Here is a 15,955-nt window from a genome sequence, read left to right on the forward strand (position 1 = left end):
AGCCAGAAAAGTTGAGGTAAGGTTATCTCAGAATTGCAAAGTGAGCTGAACATTAGCAGTACACAACAGAATTATAAATAAAAATGCAAAAAATGATCTTGTCCTCAACTATAAATTTGCATACAATTTCCAGGAACACACAGAGAATAATGTTGATAGTATGGAAGAAATGTAATAAAATTAAATAGAACAAGAAGCCATCTCAGAATTTTACATCCAAAATAATTAAGCAGTTTTAAGTTATCATGTCCAGCAGCAGCTGTTGATCTTGAGGTAAAGTCTTGGCAAGTATAGACACATTGAGTCCATAAATCTGATGAGCTCAACACTCCATAGCTGATCCTAAACTCCGTCACAGATCCGGCTCAGGTCAGACCCCTAAGGTGTTCAACGACGAGGGCTGTTCTGAGACATTTCTGTATTGCTTCTTAACAGGTACATAATTACATGAATTTTGGCCAACCGATAAGTACCGGTGAAAGCTCTCCATTTATATAGCGCTTTCGTCACACCGGATTACATTCTCATGGTGGTGCAGTGGTTCGCGCTCCTGCCTCAGAGCAAGAAGGTCCCTGGTCCGATCCTGACCTTTCTGTTTGGAGTTTGCACATTTGGATCCGGGTTCTCCAGTTTCCTCCCGTAGTCCATGAATGAACGGTCGTATGTCTCCATGACATGTCTCTGTGGAGGTTCTCGGTCATCCAGGTCGCGGTGAATTCTCCTTGCTATCTTCTTGTCGAGGCAACTGGACTTGAATCTCTTGGCTTGAAGACGTTTCAGCCCTCACCTGAGAGGCTTCTTCAGTTCTCGGTTTCACTCCTTTGTTAAGCTTTACCTTTTCACCTTCCGGTCCAGGTAATCCCACAAAAGTTGCTCTTTTGTCTCCAACGAATGACACCTCCATGAGCAGAACAACCGCCTTAGACTTACTTTCTGACGATCAACTCTTTCATTTCAATAACAGGCCACCATAACCTCGACCCCCCCCACAACCCTGGCAGTTCTATTCGGAAAAAAAACACAGGTCATTAGAAGTGAAGAAGCCTCTGGGATGAGGGTGAAACGTCTTCAAATGAAGAAATTCAAGTCCAGTTGCCATGATGAGAAGATTTCGGCAAGAATTCTATGATGTGTGAATGAAAGAGTGAAAGGTGGTATGTCTCCATTTGTGGCTGTGCGATCAAATGGCAAACGGTCCAGTAGTCCGCCACTCGCCAAATGACAGCTGGCTAGATCAAGGGGTCCAGGTCCCCTCATGCCATGAAACCTCTGATCCTACCTAAATACATTGTTCGGGTTTCTGTTTATGTTTCATCGTGGGAATCCACATGGAAATGCCCAACTTCCTCCAGTCACAGTTTACCTGCCAGGTATTACCGCTTTACAGATTCTACATTCAAATAAGGTTTCCCAAGTCTGGATGTGAGCCTGCTGGCGGACCAAAGGGAAAATGTTTGTGCACGAGCTGCCCAGGCCTGTGAGCCAGCCCAATAAATAGTAGCAGATGTTTTGAGCCCGGCTCCTCGGCGATTCCACCATGTATATTTCCATGCCGTATTCCACAGAAGACTACATCCTGATGCCTGGAATTAGTGCAGGCTCGAAATGAGGCCCGCATCTGTTCTCACTTCAGTGGCTTGAAGTTGATCCGAAAAGATGGTGTTGGGGGAAGGCACAGGTTTCAGATGTACAGTTGAGTAGACTTGGCCAGTTGATATGACTGTTACTGATGACACTCATCATTGCATATTGATTGGAATGGATCAGGAGCTGTCAAACTTTCTGACTGCAGGGCCACGGTTAGTTTTTCAAACTCAGCGGCGGGCCGGACCTTTGCTAGAAATGTCTGAGAAGTCTATTTCCATTGACCTGCTTCTGATTAATAAATTCAAAGGGAACAGTGTTGCTGGTCAGTCTTTTCAGAGGCTGCCAGCTCATCAAAAACTCTGGTGGCAGTGTTGCTGTAGAGATTGCCGGGGTGGCTTCAGGTACTCATCGGTGAGCAGGGATCTGACTGTGTTCAGGTTCCTCACTCTTGACGTTCTCCTGTTTGGGGCATGCCAAACATGTTCACACCTGGTTTTTCAATCCACATTCATACCTGAGGTCATCAGTTATGGTGACTGGAGGAATCACCATACAGGAATCTACAAAATGTTGCAAGCCCAGACATCCACCATAGTGGGATGAAGCCCCATTAACTGAGGGAAAAGCTGGCGTTGGATGAGACCTTGGAGAACATTTTAAAAGGTCGGAAGAGACTCCGGTTTCCCATCCTGCGGCTTGGGAAGGGGAAACGGTGAACCTTCTACACTGTGTATGGTCAGGGTGAGGTGCAGCTGAGCTCTAATCGGGACGTTGTGGGTCAGTGGAGGGAATCTTTGAGGACTTCCTCAAAGCGCTGCAACCTCGGGGGTCGGGCTCTTCTGTCTCTTGGTCTAAAGTCACCGAGGTGATGAGAGGGCTCCTTAGTGGAAAGGCCCGTGGGGTTGATGAGATTACATTGCATTTGGCAGACGCCTTTATCCAAAGCGACTTACAATAGAGGACATAGGGACTGCAAATACACTTGCAAATACACGATGCACAGGAAATATAAAGAACAGTAAGCTTGGGTTAGTGAGTTAGATCTGCAAGGAGTTTCTAGAAGTTTGGTTAACATGTTGCAGCAGCATGGCACGGACGTCAGGGACAGTACCTTTGGTTTGGCGGACTAGGTTGTTGCTGATCCTCTTCAGGGATCCAAAACAAACTTCCAAAAACACGCTCTACCCTCCCTGCTAAGGTCAGTTAAGGGGCCCTGGTGATAGTTAAAACTCTGATTATTTTTGTTCTGTTCAGCTCACATGAAGACAGCCTTATTTAAGTCATTTATAGACTTGCACAGATGCCTTCAGATTCCCAAGGAATATGTAAGAAGAAATAACAAAATGATCCATGATCTGAAGTCAACATGGACTAACATTCAAAGACAAGAGGGTCTCCAAAGGACATCCTCATAAGGATTTTAGGTGATTTGGCTTTTTGATGATGTAAGGGGTGCCTTTGGGATGAGTCTATTTTGGAACCAAGCACAGAACTGGAACTGGAACCCTATGTTTTTGGTCAGCCTCTAAGCATTTTCAGATTTGGAAATACTTCACCCAGCCAGATGACACTGATAATCCCTCAGTCATATTTCGAGGTTTACCGAGCAGCTTTCTGTCAGTCTGATGTGCTGGATCACCCAACATGAAGAACCTGGGAGGCATCTTACCAGAGGACTCAACCCCCTAAACTGAAGAGCCCAGATGTCTGAGCCCACTCATTTCACTCACTAGCAACGCAAATAGACAAGAGAATGTCGACGCAGCTCTGTGGTTTTACAGAGACTCAACGGCTCATCCCACTGCACAACACTCCTGCAGCAGCTCCCTACCGCTTTCCACAGGCCAAACACCAACTGGAGAGTGGCAACATTCCCAGACTTTCCTGATTAAACCTTGGTCGGATCTGGGATGTCATTGCTTGTTTTGTTGTTGTTGTTTTTTTTTTGTATAAAAAAGCTGCTTTGTGTCACGTGGTCCAAACAAAGATTAGAGTTCATACTTCCTTTTTGGGCTCTGTAGAACAAGATCACTGAACAACTCCACAGCACAGCATATTTCTAGACTTTCTGAAGGCTTTAAGACTAAACAAACCAAATCACAAAAGGGATAATTTCAGGGGGGGGGGGTTTGAAAATCGGGGAGTTTTGTATGTCGAGGACAAACATACGACGGATTTGAAGAGAGGAACTGGATGAGGAAGTCTGGAGCGGCAGCGTAGAGTGGTCCAAGACATGTATATAAGACAGTTATAAGACAATGATGAGGTGTGATGTAGGTGTGACATAGGAGTTCGAGGTGGATGTGGCAGTCGCAGGTTTGTTCCGCGTACAGGCCATCACAAATTTAGGGGTGGCGTGGTGCAGGAGGTAGAGCGATCGTCTTTGGAAGCAAATTTTCCTGGTTGGATTCCCGGCTCCTCCTAGTGTGTCCAAGTGTTGTTGAGCAAGACACTGAACCCTTCAGTGCTCCCCTGGCAGCCTTCTGCTCATGGTTCATCCATGACTGCTTCATTACAGAGAACCGATTTCCCCCCGGGGATTACTAAAGGATAATTTATTATTATTATTATTATTGCTGTTGTTAATATTATCAGGGATCAGCTCTGAGCCTCTTCTTGCTTGCAGCGGTGATGGACAGGATGACAGATGAGGCTAGACAGGAATCTCCATGGAGCATGATGTTTGCAGATGACATTGTGATCTGAAGTGACGGCAGGGAGCAGGTGGGTGAACATGGAGAGGCCGAGGTATGCTCTGGACAGGAGAGGAATGAAGTTAGCCACAGCAAGACAGAACATATGTGTGTGGGAATGAGAGGGACCCAAGTTGAACTGTGAGGCTACAGGGAGTGGAGATCGAGAAGGCGGAGGATTTTAAGTACTTAGGGTCAACAGTCCAGAGCAACGGAGAGTGTGGAAAAGAGGGGAAGAAATGTGTCCAATCAATTGCAACAGGTGGAGAAAAGGGTGAGGGGAGAAAAAAATGAAAGGACAGGTGTAGAAAATGGAAGTGACCATTTGTGTAATGTTGTGTGGTTTGGGGGCAGAAAGAAGACAGGAGGCAGAAATGGAGGCGGCAAAGATGAAGCTGTGGAGCTTCCTCTTTGGGAGTGGGGAGAATGGAAGGGATCGTTCATGAATCCATCAGAGACCGCGGCAAGTGTTAAATGTTCTGGACATAAAGCCAGACCGGGATGGTTTGGATATGGACAGAGAAGGGACGGTGAAGATCCAGGTGGAAGGATGCTGAGTTTGGAACTGCAGGGCAGGAGGTGCAGACGAAGACCAGACAGGAGATTTATGGATGGAGGGAAAGAGGACCTGAAGTGAGTTGGTGTGAGAGAAGAGGGTACAGAGGAGAGGGTTAGATGGAGGCAGAGCAGCTCAAAGGAAAAGAGGTGGTGCTATGAAAGAGAGTTTTTCTGAATGTGAGTGAGTGGTAGAAAAGTGTTTTTAAACCCAGTGGCTGGTGCCATACTTGCAATTCTAAGGTTTGGCAAATGCAAATCCGTGACTCAATGACCAGCCTCTCCTGCCTCTCCTGCGATAGGAAATCCATGTTTTCAATCCATCGGCAAACAACGTGAGTCACCCGTCACTCAAAGATTCTTTTTTTCATTTCAAGTCCAAACTCAATTGTCAATTAATGCTTCAATTGTTGAGGTATTTACAGGCCAAAGACAGAGCGGATAAACACAGGACCGTGAAATACTCGCCCGCGAATACGTCCCACCGACCACATCAGCGGCATTAAAACAGTCACAACATTTTTCAAAGCAAAGATTTGTTCATCCTGATTTTCAGGATGTCTGACAGCACTTAAGGTCACCATCTCTATTCCTTGCTATCTTTTCTCGGGTAATTTATTACAAAGCGATGAGAAAGAAGTTGTATCAGTTCTGTAGGGCACTGACTGGCTTTGTTCAAAAGCTCACTTCCAAAGCAAACGGAGGTTGCCGGCTTCCGCGGCGTAGTTGGATTTCTGTGAGAAGGCTCTCGACGGGAGCCGGATCCTCGCAGCTTGACCTTCCTCGACCTTGACGGCCGGTCTGTGTTTATTGCCCCACGTTCCCAAAATAATGCAATTACAAACTGTTTGACTCAAAAGGCATAGTTTGCGTTGGTTCATGAAGCTCGGCGCGCCTTCCGGTTGGTTGTCAGCAGACTTGTAAACCAAAGCCGAACAGATTTGGATATGCACAGGGCAAAAGGACACTGATGTGGGGAAGAGTTTCTTGAAATGATCTGAAGATGGAAAAGGTTACAGGAAATGCATCACATGCAGGGAAAGCGATGAAAGTGTCTTCTGAGCTACACCTTTCACTCTAAACTCCACCTGTGACTGCGTAACATCTGCCATAACATCTGTAAGCGTGATGATGGCGCACGTCTCCTAATTTTGCAAAAAGAAAAAAACAAACAATCTCACAAACAAGTTATAGGAAATCTTCATTGCTCTGAGTTAGCATAGCTTCATTACTAATATTAGTGTTCATTAAAGAGGCCTAATACAAAAGAGCTTCTTTTCAGCTTCTGTTACACATTGGGTCACAAAGCAATCAACGTAAACATGAAAGACAGCACTTTCACCTCACAGCAAGAAGGTCCCTGGTTCAATTCCAACAGGGAGGCCTTTCCGTGTGGATCGTGCACGCTCTCCTCGCTACTGTCCGGGTGTCCTTTGGTTTTTCAGGTTTCCTCCAACAATACAACAAGCAGTAGGTTCAGTGGAGACCCTCAACTGCCCAGATGTGTGGATGAGCGGGTGAATGGCTGTATGTCTCCACATGATGTGTGAATAAGAACGCGTCTGGCTGTATATCTCTGTTGTGATTGGTTCAGGGTGAACGTCGCCTATCGTCCAATGACAGCTGGGCTCAGCTGGACCGTGCTACTCCGACTGCAGGATAAGCGGTGCAGCTGATGAATTAAAATGAGCAAAGGAATCCCACAAAAGGTTGTCACCATTCGATTGAGGGGTATCGACCCGGCCCGGATATTGGCCACAAAAGTAAGAAGAAATGACGCCTTTGTTTCTACACATGAGAAGTTGGGAGTGAATTTTGGTCATTAGCATTTCAGATAGAAGCCTCAGTATACATCGGAGGTAGAGAGGACTATTTTAACTGAAAGACAAGCTCAACATTGAGGGCTTCTCTTTATGGCTAAGGTATTTTTCCCTTTTTTCTGCCTGGCTTCTGCTCGGGGGTGTTAAAACATGCGTATCGTGCAACTCTGAGCTAGATCCTAGCTCCTGAAAGCTAGCAAGCACAGCATGTCCAATCAGCGCCAATGACAATGCGCAGGGAAGACGTAGAAACGAAGAGGAGGAATGACCAATGTGCCGTTCTCCTTTATCACAACGTGGTGCATTGTGGGAACTGTTAAAAATGGTCGAAGCTAACAACGCAGAGCAATCTAGTTTTAATCTTTCCAAAGGAAGAGAGGAAACAAAATACAACTTCCAATGTGTTTCACGCCAAATAATTCAAGATCAGACTGCGGAGGGGCTGGTGCATGCTAACAAGTAGCTGTGCCAGGAAGGATTCAAAGTCAAAATCACAGGTCTGTTGCGTCACACACTTGGGTTGCCGAACCAAATCGGAAAAAGGATTAGAGAGGGAACCGATGATACTTTCTGACAACGACCCAATCGATCAATAGGACGACAAGCCGATCCGTGAGATTTCACCCAACCGTTGTGTAGTTCATCTCCTGGACACCATGACAATGCTAATGTGGATTAGATCCAAGCAGAATGGCACAAGCTAGTAGCGCTAGCGCTAATGAGCACCATCATGGATGACGCTTTCAAGTTTCAGCTACATACCGGTTTATATGATAAACACAAACGTTACCCTCGTCCTTCGCTCGCACCTACTTGCACATTCTCTCCAATGCTCTTGCTAACATTCTTTGAAGAACCTTTTTTTGTTTTGTTCATTTTCATTAAATCAATCATTCCACTCGTCGTGTTGTACATTCAAGTAATGTCCTAAACCGTCCACAAACTTGTGCCTGCCCTTTGATAGATGTCCTGTCGATTTAAACTGAAATCTCAGGTATGTTCTTGCTGAATTGGAGGTATTTTCAATTGAAAAAGGTAGTTTTGTGTTAATATTCTGCTCATTTCCTGCTTTTCAACCCTCCCACCTTGATATTTAGGTCAAATTCAGCATAATATTCATGTTACTTCGTTGTTAAATAAATCATCTCATTACATCACACTGTCTTCATTACTTTCCAGGATTTTCTCAGGTTTTCCAGGGAAACCTGGAGTCGGGTTGTGCTTCTTAATGTATCAAAATGCGACACGTACACCGATCGTCGGCTCTGGACGCGGCGTGTTTAACACGCAGGGTTGCTTAGCATCGCAGTAGCGAGACGCGGCTTTCAGTGCACGCCTGCTTGAACAAACAATGGCTCTGTGATGATTGGCTGCTGAATAATGATTGTCGGCACAGCGGAGGTCACGTTGACTAAAGGCGGCCCCCGTTTTCACCGTCGGCATGTCAAGTTCAGTCCCGCCGTGCAGGCGTCCCGCCGCCGTCGGTCGAGCCCCACTCTGTCTGAGTGTCACGCCGCGTGATCAGCGGCTGCGCCGACGACGTGCCACCCGCGGCGTCTCCTCATGTGTCCCAGGCGGCAGGTCAGGGTCCGATCTTCTGCGGTGCCGTCCCGACCTCACCCTCCTTGGTACGCTTCAAATATATTCTAGTTGAACAGAGCGGCGAGTCAATATCTGTCGTGGCTGAGGATGTCTCTGGTCCATTTGATCATGGTCTCCGGAGAGCGATAGAGGAAGATCAGCTTGGAGTAAAGCTCCTCCTCCAGCTCCAACTCGCCCGTCTCTCTCACCTGGGACGGCCAGAAAGTTACACAAATTCATTACGTCGAATACTTTGATCATCTTCAGTGATGTGTGTGTAAGTACATGCACGGAAAGCACAGCTGATTTGTTTGAATTCACACCTAAAGAGGCTCCACAGCCAATCATCTGCCTCCATCTAACCCTCTCCTCAGCACCCTTCGACTCCCCATCCAGAAAGTCTCCCTCTAGATACCCTGCTTGGCAGCTCCAACCTCAGCATCCCTCCTCTGTCTCGGTCCAAACCATCTCGGTCTGACACGTGCTGTCCCTGTGATGGACATCTTCCTGATCCTCTCCATCCTCCTCAGTCCAAAAGAGAACATCAACATCTTCATCTCTGCTGCCTCCAGCTCTGCCTCTTGTCATTTCCTTGCTGACTCCAGACCAGACAACATGGGTGGTCTGACCACCATCTGCTTAACCTTTTATCCCACCCGACACCTTTTCTTCACCCGTCCCGACTTGCTCGTGCACGTTTCACCTCTTCTCCACACTCTATGTTACTGTCAACCCAAAGTACTTCTGATCCTTCTTGATCTTCACTCCCTGTAGCCACACCTTTGCACTCGGGTTCCTCTCATTCACACACCTACAGTATATCCTCTCTTACCGCTGCTAACCTTCATCCCTGTCCTTTCCAGGGTATATCTCCCCCTCTCTGGAGGTATCCTCCACTTGCTCCCTGTTGTCTTTCCAGTTCACGATGTCATCTGCAAAACATTGTAGCCGTGGAGATTCCTGTCTAACCTCATCTGTCCGCCTGTCCACGACCATCACCAAACACCAAGGGGCTCCTCCTTGAAGTCCTGTTGCACCTATGGCTTTCCTCTACTGTCTTGCAGCTCGTGTACATGTCCTGCGCCACACTTCTATATGCGATATATATATATATATATATATATATGTACATACATACAAGTAATACAGTGTATTGATTCTGAGACTGACCAGGAAGATGTCTGTGCAGAGCTTGAGGATGCGGTCGACACAGGGCAGCTCCTCGAACATGATGGAGTGGGAGATCTCGCTGAAGAAGCCTCGCACAAACTTGCCGATGACGAGGACCACAGACACGTACAGACCCATGATGCTGCCGGAGGGTTTCAAGAACAAAACTCAACTTTGATATTGAGGTATCACTAAAGGTTTGAACTACCTAAAAGAAGTTGTGTATCCGAAGCTATGTGACACACATTGCTTTGCCTGCAACTTCCAAAATAAGATTTTTAGGGGTTCATAGCTCTGAGCACGAACTCTTCAAAGTGGTTAAGGTATATAAACCTTGCTTGGGCACAGATGAAATCACCCAAACTGTCAAAAGTTGAGTTTCACTAGTTCGATACCATTCCTTCCACGACTTTATTTCATCCTTGTTATTTTGTCCGTGTCTTCTATCCCTTCACTGGGCAACCGGTTTTAAGTCGTTTGCTGTCTTTTCACTGGGTAAATGAAGTATTTGCTTTCTTAATCGCTTTGTTGGTCCTGAATGGTTGAGTTAACAAAGGGCGTGTTCCAGATTTCTGGGTGTGTGCAGTCAACCCATAGGAACTTTGGATGTGTAGAAGATATCAGGTAAATAAATGGAAACTTACAGGCGGGCGTTTTTCAGCTCTTTTTTCAAACTTTTAAGGAAATCATGCTGCGTGTTATAAATCAATTTGTGTTCCTCACCCGTATCCAGCCAGGAAGCCCAGGCTTGGCGGACTGACTTTGTCATTGAAGATGACCATAGGTAGGACCCCGCAGGAAGAGGGCTCACAGCCCGCAATGGCGATGTTCCACCACTCCTGGTTCCCGCTGCCTTTCAGTAACCGGTCACTCATCAGAGACAGGGTGATGTTCAGGAAACCGGCTTCATTTCCTGAATTGCCAAAACACAATGAGTCTGGATGACAATGTTCTGCTCATCTCAGGGCTGCGTCAGGACAGCTGGAGACCACTGGACTTTCTGGTCCATTTTCCAGGTTCGCTGTCACTCAATCAAGACCCTTTTCCAAGTGAAGGTACCAGAGCGACTCTACATAGGCTTTTTTTCAGTTTTCAATCGCAGATTCATTTTTCATTAATCATCAAGCCACTTTTCCTGGGTGGCAGCTGACCGAGGAGGTCAACCCAGACACCCCTGTCCCCAGAGATGGACACCGGGCCTTCCTGTGACACCCCCACAAGGTGTTCCCTGGCCAGCTGGGATATATAATACCCCCACCGAGTTCTAGGCCAATCTCTTTCCTGGTGGACACGCCAGGATTTCGACCAGTTGTATCGGGGGCCTCGTTCTATCAGTCAAGACCCAGAGTTCATGACCTGAGACGTTAGAAGGGACATGGCCTTCAGCTTTGACATACCAGATGACTTGAAATGCATCGTTGCTCCGGTGATGATTCGACCACACTTTGGTTCTTATTTGATTCACTACATTGAGAGCTGGTCCTACGCTGGTTTTTACAATCAGAGTAACACTTGACTTTAAAGTCCTATTCCTTGCGAAGACCAGACCCACTGCAGACTCGAAAAAGTGCAGTGGATATGCACGACCTGGCTCTTCATGGGGAAAATGGCATTGCTGTGATTCTTAAGCGAGTATCTAGTCGGATCCTGCAAGGGATTCTGTTTGCCCCATGGACAGCGACTTTGAACGAGTGACCTCTCACCTTTATACAACTGGCTTACGGGTTTGGCCTCAGCTCCATAGGGTGCCCGGATGTAGTTTGGGAACATGTTGGGAATGAGCCTGGGGAGGAGAAAGAACTACAGAATGAAGAAAACAAACCTGTGACCACGTCAACATGTCCGAGGACAGTGGACTTACACGGGCTCGGTGCGGTTTCCAACCAGCAGTGAAGCCAAATCCGCCCTGACTGGGTTCCCTGGTTCTAGGTCGATGGAGTACTTGTCAAAAGCATGTTCCACTGTGCCCCCTTTCCCAAGGTCCCTGTCAGAAGATGAGCATCACAACAATCATCACAATCATCAAAAGGGAACCCGTAGAAAAAAAAAACAAAAAACCCAATTATGCACATAGAAAGGCCCCCTGTTGGGATGCAACCACGGATCTTCTTGCTCTGAGGCAGAAGCACTAATCGCTGAGCGTGCTCACCGAGCAACACTCCCTCTTCGTCATTTCTAAACTTGTGTCGATGTCCTGAACGTTGCCTCGCCTCAGGTACCGCGTGAAACAGCTAGTCGGTGGTTTGCAGCATTAGCTTGCCAATGTCATTTGCCAGAGTTGGCCGAAAATGGTACGAGTGTGCGCTGTTAAGGTCGAGGCTGTTGTACCGCTGGAAGGTCCAGGCCAGACGCAGTGTGAGGTCCATTGGACTACCCAGTAGCTCTTTGATGACTTCCTGTCTGCTTGGCGGGCTGATCCTCCATACCGAGCCTGAGCTGCCCTCGATCAGCGCTGTCACGATGTCCTCGTAACCATAGAGCGTGATGAACTGCATGGCGACCTGGATGTGGACAAACCGGACGATGAGATGGTTAAATGTAAGCATTGACAACGGACAAAACCATATCCATATCCATTTTAGGTATTTAGGATGGTTCGGTCACAGACTGAGATGGTTGGGTCATACACAGAGGAGGGAGAGTGGATATATTGGTAAACGGATGCTGGAATTGGAGCTGCCAGGCAAGAGGTCTGGAGGAAGACCAAAGACAAGATTTATGGACGTCGTGAGAGAAGATATGAAGGTAGTTGGTGTGAAAGAGGAGGATACGGAGAATAGGGTTAGATGGAGAAAGTTGATTCGCTGTGGCGACACCTGAAAGGAAAAGCTGAAAGAAGAAGAAGAGGATGACAGAAGCGTTGGCATTTCAAATGGCCACACATTTAAGTCTTTAATGCCAAAGGTTGGCTGTTTAAATCCCCCCGATTTTAATTTTCCATTCAAATGTAAATTGATTGCCTTGTGACATTCATTCACACAATGGGCGCAAAGCTGGGTTCACCGTGGACTGGTCGCCAGTCGATCCAAGGGCCACGCGTGGAGACACACAACCATTCACTCACTCATTCACACTGGACAATTAAGGCTCCTGAATGAGCCTACTGCATGTTTTTTGACTGTGGCGTGAAACTGGAGAACCCGAGGGAAACCCACGTCGACGTGGGGAGAACATGCACACTCCACCTGGGCACTGTGTTAAGTTGACATCTCCACTTATGGCGTCCTTCCACAGTACGACTGAAAAGTACTTGGTCTACACCATACACTATCATTCATGGCAATGCATCTGTTAGATGCAGGAGTCCTGGAGAGGCACAGGAAGCCACATCAGTACGCACCGCATTGTCCCCAAACTTTTGGGTGAGGGCATCGTATTCCACTTCAGTGAAGGGCTGGATGGACTGCTGCTGCACACTCATGGTGAACAAAGGCTGCAAAACCACAAACAGACACAAATGCATCGTCACATGACTGCGGCCAGTCAGAGACAAAGACGCCACCTTCAACTGGTCAGCCGATGTTTGCAAATTGTGGTTGGACGAGCGCAACGGGTGACATCGTCCCTACCTCATATCCGCCCAGCTTGACCGTAACCGTGACGTCGATGGGGTGGTTCACCACCCCCACCACTGATCTGACCAGTGAAATGAAGAGGAGCGGGAACCATATGATGCAGATCAGGAAGAAGATGATGAGGCCACCCATTCCGTACTTCACGATCTTCTTCTTCTTCTGCCCTTTGGGCTGCGGATATTTCTGAGGCAGAAAACAGCACATTTAAAGGGGAAATCGGAGGGAAACTTCAACATGCCGTTCTCAGACGTCCGGGTCATGGTGAATTCTTGTCCAAATCTTCCAACTGGACTTGAATTTGGAAGAGATTCAAGTCCAGTTGCCACGACAAGAAGATGTTGACCAGAAACTTCAAGACTTCTTCCAGTACCTAACATTCATGTCATGGATCCTTGGGCATACTTCACCTGAGATACCAGGACAACATCCTTTGGACTGAACTTATAGAGCATGTCCTGACAAAGAGCTTCAAGTTCAAACTTTTAAAATAAAACCTCCAAAACGACCGATACTGGTCGCCTAACTGACATTTCTTGCATTTCTCATCGGATGCATGCAAAGTGAGGTCGGGCATCCAGGGAAGCAGAGGATCAGGCTAACCTTTGCCCTCTGCTCCAGGAATCTAAGGAGATGGTTGTGAGGGCAATACCTTCTCTGTCTCACGGCTGCATTTGATGATGAAGATGTTGGCGTAGATGTCCTCCACGCACATCCAGTTTGACAGGGACAAAGTTGTGTCCGTCCAGACCCAGTCCATGACGGCTCGCAGCTCCACCAGGAAAGGCACCAGACGAAACCTGCGCGTACACACACACACACACACACACACACACACACACACACACACACACACACACACACACATCAACAAACGCAAGCGTGTTTGTGACATTTGTAAAAAAACAAATGTTATTGAACCACAGCCCATATTTTTGTTCAGCCGGTCCACTTCGGAACGCTCCTTCTATATGTTCACCCAGACCTGCTCAGCCGGACGTCGTGTACAACAGAACACAACAGGATGCTGTGTTGCCGGCAACATATTCATTCAATTGCTAAACCGCTCAATGTCACGTGGTACCTAAAAAGGCTGGACATCAAGATTCAGTTCTCTAAGTTCTAGATCCATAGAACTGCCCAAATGGGTCCTCCATGATGGGCAAAATACAGAGAAGCATTCAACACAAGGGTATGAATTAAATCCTTCTGCTTTGAGCCATTCAAGTCAAAAGTGTCCTGCTTTCAAGTGACAAAAGAGGGTTGGACACAACGCCCACCACATTTAAAGCTAATATTTGCATTTAAGGCTTGGAGCGAAACAAAAAGTACAGTGCACGTGTGACTGTGTCCATACCCTTGGAAGAGGAACAGGTTGAGGTGGTTGTACTTCTTGGTAAGGAAGTTGCCCAAGATGCGGGTGGGGTACCCACAGCGGATCTGATAGGCTGACAGGCCAAAGTAGATGCATTTGACAAAGTACCAGAGCTGAGCCACGAAGTTCTGGTTGAACATCCTGCACGGGAACACACACAGAAACAGCCGTCAGCCGAAAGGCCGGCTTCATTCTGAGTGTGAAACGGAATATTTAAGGCAGGATGCCGCGGGGTTTTACCTCTCAGTGACGGCAGGCAGGATGAAGAACATCCACAGGTGGATCCCAAACACCAGGATCACCTGGAGGGCGGCACAAGAAACAGCAAAGTGTGATTTCAAACTCACAAAAGGACATCATTCTCTCACAGTCCCATCTAATTTTTAAAAAAAAATTATGTCTTCATGAATGTGACTGATTTTTTTCAGGTTTTAACTGATCTTTGCACATATTATTTTGTCTGGTAACCCCCCATTAAAAGAAAATAAGCTACAACTGTGCTATGCCACATCTTTTTTTTGGCTATTTCTTTCAGGAGCGACTGCAGCTGGGACATCTACATTGTTTACAATCTTTGACTATTCCTGTTGAGTTTCCTGGTCATTTTAAATCACTGCTGGCGTACTGAATTATTGAATTCCTCAAGAAAACATCAAGAGTTGGGATGGTTGGAAAAATGTGAGGCGAACCTGGAAGATGAGTTTTCCCAGGACGGCCTTGCGCAGGTACAGGGCTCTGTCGATGATCATGGTGCTGAACTGGATCAGCAGCATCACCAGGAAGGCCTCGGGAACCTGGTCTTCTGACAGCGAGGAGGCGATGTCAGCGGCTGCGCTGTGTTTCTGAGGGACGGTTTAAGGTTCAAAAAACTTCTGTACCTCTAAGACAACGGCTTCTCTGAGGCAAAATCCGTTTTTGAGTCTCTAAACTGCGACCTCGTTTTTTTTAGGTCGTTAATCCTTTGCGAGGACCAATAACAACCGAGCGGGCGACCTCAACTCACCCCGAAAGCCCAGAACCCAAAGACGATGATAATGAAGTCAATCACATCGGTCAAGAACATGAGGGCGTAGACATCGGTGGCGGCTCGGTAGTCTGCATGGAGGATGTCTCTGAAGAACGCCTGAGCCGGTCTGTAGATGCTTTGAAGCCTGCGGGTGCAGAGGCACACGGTCACGGCTGGCATTACACTCGCCTTGGAGCTGGATGGTCTGTGTTTGTTGTTGAAGCTCTTTTTGGGGACTTGGGTTGACAGCAATACATATATACTATGTAGAAGGAGCAGCGGCTCGACTCGGAGCCTCTCCAAGATGACCAAGCTTCTCACCCCATCTCCAATGCCACCCATACATCTATAGACTTTGAAAAGATTTGGATAATTTCATATCTGCTCACAAATAAAGACTTGTTTTTAGAGTTTTAAGTGAGACTGAGACTTTAGACTGTGACTTTAACAGGGTCATTATTTACACGACGACTACTAGATTCTTTCAGCAATTCTTTCCCACCGACCGCTCCTCTTTCCATATTGATCGGGATGTCCTTTGCTGTCCCCGTTCATCTGCACCCCCAGAAGATTCTCTCTCTGCCACCCATACCGCT

The 15,955-nt window shown here is 47.1% G+C and overlaps 1 protein-coding gene across 1 annotated transcript in view; it reads right to left on the reverse strand.

The window, feature by feature from the left end:
• Window positions 1–7,000: 7,000 nt before the first annotated feature.
• Window positions 7,001–15,955, reverse strand: part of piezo1 (piezo type mechanosensitive ion channel component 1 (Er blood group)) — a 70,952-nt gene continuing 61,997 nt past the window's right edge. Inside the window, exons 42-54 of the mRNA XM_086163277.1 lie at window positions 15,357–15,504; window positions 15,043–15,195; window positions 14,594–14,655; window positions 14,336–14,494; window positions 13,631–13,778; window positions 12,976–13,164; window positions 12,747–12,839; window positions 11,735–11,907; window positions 11,268–11,390; window positions 11,110–11,189; window positions 10,130–10,319; window positions 9,407–9,548; window positions 7,001–8,445 (exon numbers count right to left, since the gene is read on the reverse strand). Of these exons, the coding sequence (XP_086019403.1) occupies window positions 8,323–8,445; window positions 9,407–9,548; window positions 10,130–10,319; window positions 11,110–11,189; window positions 11,268–11,390; window positions 11,735–11,907; window positions 12,747–12,839; window positions 12,976–13,164; window positions 13,631–13,778; window positions 14,336–14,494; window positions 14,594–14,655; window positions 15,043–15,195; window positions 15,357–15,504 (1,783 nt within the window). The 3' untranslated portion in view covers window positions 7,001–8,322. The remainder of the gene's footprint in view (window positions 8,446–9,406; window positions 9,549–10,129; window positions 10,320–11,109; window positions 11,190–11,267; window positions 11,391–11,734; window positions 11,908–12,746; window positions 12,840–12,975; window positions 13,165–13,630; window positions 13,779–14,335; window positions 14,495–14,593; window positions 14,656–15,042; window positions 15,196–15,356; window positions 15,505–15,955) is intronic.

The sequence above is a fragment of the Fistularia commersonii genome, chromosome 2, assembly GCF_037954325.1.
Source record: "Fistularia commersonii isolate RoL2024-O1a breed Wild chromosome 2, RoL_Fcom_v1.0, whole genome shotgun sequence".
Classification (NCBI taxonomy): Eukaryota; Metazoa; Chordata; class Actinopteri; order Syngnathiformes; family Fistulariidae; genus Fistularia; species Fistularia commersonii.